At 56.6% G+C, this 9,011-nt stretch overlaps 1 protein-coding gene across 1 annotated transcript; it reads left to right on the top strand.

Moving 5' to 3' along the window:
- The first annotated feature begins 2,150 nt into the window (after positions 1-2,150).
- SSTR3 (somatostatin receptor 3) lies at positions 2,151-3,329 on the top strand. Its single transcript, XM_068561183.1, has one exon. It carries the CDS (start codon positions 2,151-2,153, stop codon positions 3,327-3,329), a length of 1,179 nt encoding a protein of 392 aa, XP_068417284.1.
- The last annotated feature ends 5,682 nt before the right edge of the window (positions 3,330-9,011 follow it).

Genomic DNA, 9,011 nt, shown 5'->3' with positions numbered 1-9,011 from the left:
CGCCTGGTGCTCAGAGCCCTTGGAAGTCCCGGGTATTGGGCAGGGGCACCGGGCATGCTCACCCACCCAGAGGCGTTCGCTCTGAGTTGGGGTGCCTGCCGTTTCCAGGAGCTTCGCATGTGAAAAGTGGTGTCCGGACAGGGCAGTGGGGACCATAGGTCTCGCTGGAGGCGTTTCAGGTCCAGGGTTCGGCGGGCAGGAGAGCGCTGGAGGAAGGCTCCTCTGAGAAGTTTCCTTCTCCCTCGGGGTTTCTGTAGGGAGAGTCAGGGCAGCCAGCAGCCAAGGGACTGGGGAAGGGGGCGGGTCATTTGGAAGGAGGGGAGGAGGTCCAGTCGCAGAGAGGCTCCAGCTTTCAGCCCTGGCCTCTAACTGGGTCTCCGGAGAGCCAGAAAGTCCTGCTGAGGGAGGCTAGCCAATCCTGGGGCAGGACGTCTCTCCCAGCAGGGCCTGAATTCCCACTATCAGCAATTCATCTTCCCTTTGCATTAAGATTTGTCCATCGGGGTTCCTCTGATTCATTCGATGCCTCAAACACTGATGCAGAACTCGCGCTTATATGAAAGGGACGAGGGAGAGGACCAGAGCCGAATACTAGCATCTCCACGCTTGAGAGTCAAGTCTAGCAGGGTAGCCAGGAGGAGTCCCAGCTCCTTATAACTCACGAGAAGTGTAGTAAGAAGTGCTCACAGAGTGAATGGGGACGCTTGTTCCCACTGTGCCGCTGGGCAAGCTCTTACTCACGTTTCAAGACCCACTTGAAGTGTCCTCTTCTCGGGGGAGCCCGCCCCACCAGCGCAGGGGGGAGCTGGCTATTCTCGTCCTTACCTCCAGCGCGTTGTGAATTTCTCCGCCATCGGTCAGCCTTTGGGGCAGAAGGGGCCCCAGCCGCCCACCCCCCAGGTTCACAGCCAATCATCCTTCACAAGCCCTGTTCACAGCAGGGCCTTTGCCGGGGTGCAGCGGGATGAGCAGGGCTGAGAGAGTCCTCAAGGGCTTTGATTTCCAGGGGAAGGGACACCTCTGAGCCTGTGGTTCTTAACTCCATTCAGAATCTGAGGAATCTGATGAAGGCGCTGGGCTCTGCCCAGAAAAAACAAGGATGTATTAACTTTCACCAGAGTTTGGGGGGGGTTTATGGATCCTCTGAAGTTCATCAAGAGTCTTGGGTTCAAGGTTAAGGACCTGTGATATGCAGCAGTGTTTTTCTAGTGTGAGAGCTGAGACCTGTTTGGGGGGTGTCTTAGTTTGTCCAGATTGTTGTAACAGAATACCATAGACTGGGTGGCTTAAAAACAACAGAAATTCATTCCTCACCGTTCTGGAGGCTGGGAAGTCCGAGATCAGTGTGCCGGCAGATTCGGTGTCTGGTGAGGACCTGCTTCCTGGTTCATAGGTGGCTGTTTTCTTGCTGTTTCCTTGCATGGCGGAAGGGACATGGGAGCTCTCTGGGGTCTCCTTTAGAAGGGCACTAATCCCATTCATGAGGGCTCTACCCTCGCGACCAAATCACCCCCAAAGGCCCTCCCATCTAATACCATCACACTGGGGGTTAGGATTTTAACATATCAATTTGGTGTGGGGGAGGACACATTCAGTCTATCACAGTGGGTGATCCACTTGGGGCTCTGCCAGCAGGCTAATCATATGTAGAAAGGGCAAATATTGTTTTCTGGAACAATATGATGTCGACGGGTTGCAATGTAAAAGGCACTGGTGTCAAAAACGTTTGGAAAATGCCGGTATGGAGGAAAGGGCTTATGTTGTCATCAGCTTATCGAATGATCCCTTTACTGAACACGTGTGGAGCACCTGCCCTGTGCACAGGTGAACGGACACTGGTGTCCAGGTCAGTGCTGGTCCCCAGAGTCCCATGCCACACCCCCCGCTATGTGGTACAGAGTGGTCACTTCACCTCTTTGAGACTCAGTTTCCTCATGTGACAAGTGAGGATACCTTGCCCGCCTCCCTTGCTAGCCTGTGCAGAGCGAATGAGCCGTGACACGTCAAACTCTGGCCAGGTGCCCAGGAAGTCTCCAAGTTCAGTGTGATGGGGGAGGGGGCTGAAGAGAGAAAGCCATGCCCTGCCATGACCAAACCGTGTCCTCCCTCCTCCAGGCCAGTAGCTGACTGCTGACCACCCTCTCTTGGCCATGGACACCCCTGGCTATCCTTCACTGGTGCCCACGCCCTCGGAACCCTGGAACGCCTCTTCGGCTTGGCCCCTGGATGCCATCCTCGGAAACGCGTCCTCAGCGCGGAGTGCAGCGGGGCTGGCTGTCAGCGGCATTCTGATCCCACTGGTCTACCTGGTGGTGTGCGTGGTGGGCCTGCTGGGCAACTCACTGGTCATCTACGTGGTCCTGCGACAGACGGCCAGCCCGTCGGTCACCAACATCTACATCCTCAACCTGGCGCTGGCTGACGAGCTTTTCATGCTGGGGCTGCCCTTCCTGGCCGCCCAGAACGCCCTGTCCTACTGGCCCTTCGGGTCCCTCATGTGCCGCCTGGTCATGGCTGTGGACGGCATCAACCAGTTCACCAGCATCTTCTGTCTCACTGTCATGAGCGTGGACCGCTACTTGGCGGTAGCGCATCCCACCCGCTCAGCCCGCTGGCGCACGGCGCCCGTGGCCCGCACAGTCAGCGCGGCCGTCTGGGTGGCCTCAGCCGTGGTAGTGCTGCCCGTGGTGGTCTTCTCGGGCGTGCCCCGTGGCATGAGCACCTGCCACATGCAGTGGCCCGAGCCGGCGGCGGCCTGGCGGGCTGGCTTCATCATCTACACGGCCGCACTGGGCTTCTTTGGGCCGCTGCTGGTCATTTGCCTCTGCTACTTGCTCATCGTGGTCAAGGTGCGCTCAGCTGGGCGGCGGGTGTGGGCACCCTCGTGCCAGCGGCGGCGGCATTCTGAGCGCAGGGTCACGCGCATGGTGGTGGCCGTGGTGGCCCTCTTTGTCCTCTGCTGGATGCCCTTTTATGTGCTCAACATCATCAACGTGGTGTGCCCGCTGCCCGAGGAACCCGCCTTCTTCGGCCTCTACTTCCTGGTGGTGGCACTGCCCTACGCCAACAGCTGTGCCAACCCCATCCTTTACGGCTTCCTCTCCTACCGCTTCAAGCAGGGCTTCCGCAGGGTCCTGCTGCGGCCCTCCCGCCGTGTGCGCAACCAGGAGCCTCCCCTGGGGCCTCCAGAGAAGACAGAGGAAGAGGAGGATGAGGAAGAGGATGGAGGTGGGGAGGATGGGCAGGAGGGAGCAGGGAAGCATGAGGAGCTGAAGGAGATGAATGGCCGGGTCAACCGGATCACACAGCCGGGTCCCAGCGGACAGTAGCAGCCTCCCAGCGGCCCCACCAGAAAGGAGCGTCAGTTCCTACCCCAAGAACCCTCAGCTGCGGAGAAGTCAGGCACCCTGCACATCAGCTATCTGTAAGGGCCTGCGGAGGGCCAGGGTAGCCCAAGGACAGGGCAGAGACTGTGGGTACACCTAGGGCATGCCACCTGAGGTGCCAGGGGCCCATGACGGGAAGTTCAGAGGCCTGGGCTCTGATCCCATTGCTGCTGAGACTTGCTGTGTGACCTCAGATAGGTCACTTCCCCTCTCTGGGCCTTGTGTTCTCCTCTGTGACTCAGGGATGGGAGATACGGCCTGGACGAGCTCTATCAGATGAGAAGTCTGGAGGGGCACCACTGCTGGGCTGGGTAGGGTCAGGTTAAGGGGATAGGTACCCACTGGCTTTCCCCTTCCGAAACAGAGCATCCTGAATCTTGGCCCTCAGAGGGATAAACCAAGGCCTGGATTTCCCGGGCTCAGAGTCAGGTTCACAAAAGAGGGAGTGGGGGCCCACATTCACAGGGAGTGGTACTGCATCCGCAAATAGGATAAAGTCTTACCTGGTAGGGAGAAGGGGTGTGAGATTGCCCAGGCCCCCATCAGCTCTCTCCCTCTTGCTGCAAGGCTGTGGGGCAGCTCTTCTCCTCTCCGGGCCTCAGGCCTCACCTGCTAAACAACCCAATAACCTCCAGGCCCTCTTGGCCCAGACAGTCAATGCCAGGACTCCTGTATTCCCGGACAAGAGGAGAAGAGGTGATTTTCCAGGAAGCTAATTAAGTCGAGCTTCAGGGTCCCTGACTGCTCGGGGCCTTCTGAGGCCCTGAGTCTAATTTTGTACTTGTAATTTTGTATTCCTTTTCTTAAAGAGGGACCCCATGTTGCATAAGCTTAGGCCACCCAAAGGCTAGCTCAGGCCCTGTTGGGGGCAGCTAATCAATCCTCAAAGCAGCTCACTTTGTGTCCTGTGGCTGGAGGGGGTCTCAGGGTCTTTGAGGGCTCAGGAACCTCCTCACAGGAGAAATCCTCCCTGCTTCTCCCCCCTCGGCGACTAAGGCAGGGACCTGGCCCAGGCAGCCTGGAATGGGAAGGCAGAGTGTCTAAACAGAGCTGGGAGGAGAAGGAAGAAGAAGAGGAGGGAGAGGAAGGGGGAAGAGAAAGGAGGAAGAGAAAGGCGAAGGAGGAGGACAAGCAGGAGGAGGTGGAGGACAGATCTGTTCCGTGACCTTGGAGCCGACCTTGGCCCCTCTGGGCTGAGCTCAGTTGCAGCATCAATGAAACATGGTTGCCGGTGCCTGGCCTGATCAAACTCAAGGAAAGGATGCCATCAGGGTGGAAAAGCAAATGCTCTGAAAGGTACAGGCTCAGCCCCCTTGAGGGCCTGCAGTGCTGGTAAGAAGGGCTAGGCCTTGGTGGAAGCCTGGGGGCAGAGCTGAGAAGCAAGGCCTGGCTCCCTGGAGAGGTTGGGAGGAGTGGTGCAGCGCTGCAGGCTGGGGAGCAGGCCTCCTGGTCCTCTACATGCCCCAGAGCAGCAGGTCGGGAAGGCCCAAGGAAGACAAGACTAGAGGAGGCTGGAGGGAGGCCACAGGGAGAGGCCACTGTCCAAGGCTGGGCCTGGGCTGGCCTGGACTCCCTCCCAGAGATGACCCCTTAGAGCCACAGAGAGACTGGCCCTGGGGAGGGTGGTACCTCCAGTTAAATCTCCCAACCCCCCACCCCACAGAGTGTAGGGGGCCCTCAGGGAGAGCATGGGAACCACAAGTTGGGAGGCCTAGATCTTCAACTCACCTTCTGATCCTGTCTAGCCTTGACCTCTCTGGGCCTCAGTTTCCCATCATAAAATGGAAGTGGTTGTCCCAGCTTGCCTGCCTCCTGGGATTTGGGAAGAAAAGGAGTCATTTGGGGTACACTGCCATGTACACTGCAATGGCTGGGGGTGGGCCATAAGAGATTATAGAGTGGAGGCAGCCCCCTGCCAGGCGTGGCCTTCAACCCTTTCTCCTTCATCAAGTGGCTTCTCTGTCTCCAGCCCTTGGGGGTGAGTGCACTACAGGACATGAGGAAGGGAAGTTGGGGGTCAGAGACCAAGGATCAGGGAGGCAGGGCTTGGGGGAGAGTGAGGCCCCATCAGGCGGAAAGAAGTTTGCAAAACTAGAGCTTGTGTGGAGGTTGGAGGCCCAGTCCTCAGTCTGGTGTTCCCCTGAGGGGGATCTGTGGGTCTGAGGAAAGAGGGCCCCTGGCATTCCAGCATTTCCTGCTTTCCTGGCCAACCCTACTTTTCTGATTCCTGGGGCAAGTGAGCCTGTTCTGCAAGGGTGGCTGGGAGGCCCCTTAGGGAAATTCTGACTCTAACTCTTGTCAATAAAGTCAGTGACACATGACGACTGGCCTGGGCCAATTCCTCTGGCGGGCGCTGTGTTTTTAGACGGGTGTGCATGGGTGGGGGTGGGTACGGGCATCCATCTCTATCGGGGTGCTCCTTCTCTCCTGTCTCTCAGCTCTGCGTGCCCAGGCCTCTTTGTGTATAGCCTCCCAGAATCCTGGTCCTCCAGGAGTCATGGAAGACGTTCCTGACAAGCCTCAGCCTGCACCCTTACAGATCTTGATCCAAAGGCAGTAGATATACTCTCTTCCTGTGTCCAAATATCAGATCTCATGCAAGAGAGCTGATTGGCTCTAACTGAGTCACATGATGGCCCCTTGGGCCAATCACCAAGAGACAAGGTGATAGGATGCCATGATTGGCCAGATGTGGGTCATGTGCCCATCTTTCCAGCTAGAGAGAAGGTGGGACACTGTGATGGACAGTTTGGCCTGACCATTGGGGTAGGAGTTGGGTCAGGGACTGACTATCAATGGCAGGGAGAGAAGAGCCAGGCAGCAACAATAACGGGATGGGGGAGGGGTGTGCAAACACAGTGCAGGGCACATAATAGGTGCTCGGGGCATCTCAGCCATATCCACGAGTGAATGTGTATTGGGGTGTAACACCGAGGGCCTGCTGTGTGTGTGGCAGGTGTGCACCGGGTGGGAGCAGAGGAACTGCTTGCAGCCCAGGTTGTGTGGGGAGTGGGCCTGGGCCAGGGTCCCCTCTCTGGATCCCACAGCCCTCCAGCTTCCCCATCTCACCACATGTCACTACCTGTGCACGCTCTTGTGCGTGTGTGTGTGTGTGTCGGGGGGGGGGGGTGGTCCCAATAGCTTTGTCCCTCCAGGCAGGGGCTGTGTGTGATGCATCTGTGTTCCCAGGGCCTGGCAGTGCTGTGGGCCCCTCATATGACTATTTGGAATAAATGACTGAATGGGGGAAATTCCATTTCTCAATTCCAGGGGGGAATTTTCACACTGTGACCCTAGCCTCTTTTGGATCTGTGCAATGTGGTGACCCTGAATAAATGGGGGGGGGGGCATCAGGGGAATGGAAGGAGTTATATGGGGGTTTGGGGCTGGGATCTGTGGGTTATGGGGACCACAAGGGCTGTGGGCTGAGGGCAGGCTCTGGGGCTGTGAGCCCGAGCCGGCAGGAGGGGGTGGCGATGACCCTCTCTGCCTGATTCCGTCTCTCCAGACATCCAAGTTGCTCAGACCCAAGACCTTACCTTGAACTTGTCTCTCAGAGGCTGTTGCCTGGCAACAGCCCATGGCCACCAGGCTCTGGACCAGGACTTCATATGTCAGCCTCAGCACCAGCAGAAAGGAGCTAGGAGTCTGCAGGGCCTGGGATAGGGGAGGCCAAGGCCCCCGGGCTTCAGGCCCTCCTCACCTCCAAGGGGTGGGGGAGACGGAGGCCACAGTCCCATGGGGAGGCGACAGCCTGGGTGCCACAGGACTCCAGACACAGAAGAAAGCACTCTAAAGGCGGCAAGAACCCCAGGCTGTAACGTGAGGAGCTCTCCCCGGAGTTGTGCAAGGCCACGGTCCCGCCGAAACCTCAGGGTGCTTCCCTGTCACTGGCAGGCCCTGGTGAGACTCTTGGTGATCCTACTGGAAGGCCATGGGGCAAACACATCCCCAAAATGTCATGAGACCCAAAGTCAGGAGGCCTGGGACCTAGGCCCACTCTGCCATGAATCTACCACACAGCCTTGGCCATTCACTGACCTCTCTGGGCAAAGTTCATTAAGTTAATAAAGACTTTTCTGAGCACCCACTGTGTGCAAGGCCCTGACACCGGGCTGGGGAAACAGACACGGTTCCCGTGCCTTGTGGCGCTCACAGGCAACCACACAAGTAAATGGACCACTATCCAGTGGGGACGGCAGTGCACTGTGCTCTGGGGGATCACAGCTGGGGGGGAGGGGTCCGTGTTGGGGGCGGCACTGAGAGCAGAGGGTGAACCTGAGTGTGCCCGGCAGCCGGACTGTATGTGCTAAGGCCCTGGGGCTGAAGGAAGGCAGTGAATGAAAGGGAGAAAAGCAGAGGTGAGGCCCAGTTCAGGGACAGAAGCTGTGTCAGACAGGACCTCCTAGGAGGTTAATTCCAGTTGTGCATTGAATTGTGTACTGCTCCCCCTCAAATCCATGTGAAGTCCTAACCTCTAGTACCTCCGGATGTGACCTTATTTGGAAATAGGGCCCTTGCAGTTATAAGCAGTTAAGATGACGTCACCCTGGAGTCAGGTGGGGTCCTATTCCAATATGACTGGTGTTTTTAAGAAAAGGGAAGATTAGGACACAGACACGAGCATGGGGAAAATGCTGGAGTGATGCTTCCACAAGTTAATGCTAAAGGTTGCCAGCAAACTACCAGAAGCTGGGAGAGAGGCCTGGAAGAGGTCCTTCCTCACAGCCCTCAGAAGGAAGCAACCCTGCCTGACATCTTGATCTTGGACTTCCAGCCTGCAGAACTATGAGAAAATAAATTTCTGTTGTTTAAACCACCTAGTTTGTGGTACTTTGTTCTGGCAGCAAACTAATACAATTCCCACCTGCAAAACGGAGCCAACAGTCCCTCCTCTCCTGGGTCTCTGGAGGACCTTGGACTAATCCATTCATTCTTTCCTTCAACAAGTGTTTACAGAACAGCCACCAACTGCAAAAAGCTGAAGGCAGAGAAGTACAAGGCCTGTCTTCTGGGGTGAAGGAAGTTGTACTGAACATAAGAGATAAAGAGGTGGTTCTTAAGCCCCCGGAAGCTGGAACTGTCTGGTTTTAAAACCCGGCTCATCCATTCACTAGCTGTTTGACCTAGAGCCAGTTAATTAACTTTCCTGTGCCTCAGTTTCCTCCTCTTTGAGATGAAGATGAGAGTAGATGTCTATTGTTAAGAAGATTAAATGAATGGAGATTTATAAACAGCTTAGAACAGTGCATCGTAGGTGCTATGTGTTAAATAAACATGAGAAGTGCTTTAACAGAAGCAAGAATCCAGCCACGGGTTGGGGAGGACGTCTCCCCGGAAGGGTTATAGCCCAGCCAAGCATCAAGAGGGAACCGGCGTTTGTGCACCTGGAGGAGGCATGCGAGATGTTCAAGGTACTAAGAACAGCTCTGCTACCCATTTTACAGCTGAAGATAGTGAGGCCTGGGATGGTCATGTGATTTGCCCAGGGTCACAGCACCAGAGGCAGGACCAAGAACCACGTTTTCCTAGCCCCCAGTCCAGTGTCCATAGCTTTTAGAAACTATGAAATTGAGGGCCAGGGTGGCAGGAGTGATGCTGGAGGTGGAAAGAGCTCTGAGGTCA

This window comes from Eschrichtius robustus, chromosome 13 (genome assembly GCF_028021215.1).
Source record: "Eschrichtius robustus isolate mEscRob2 chromosome 13, mEscRob2.pri, whole genome shotgun sequence".
In the NCBI taxonomy this organism is placed as follows: domain Eukaryota; kingdom Metazoa; phylum Chordata; class Mammalia; order Artiodactyla; family Eschrichtiidae; genus Eschrichtius; species Eschrichtius robustus.
Note: the sequence above shows the minus strand (reverse complement) of the source record. Positions and strands in the feature narration are given on the sequence as shown.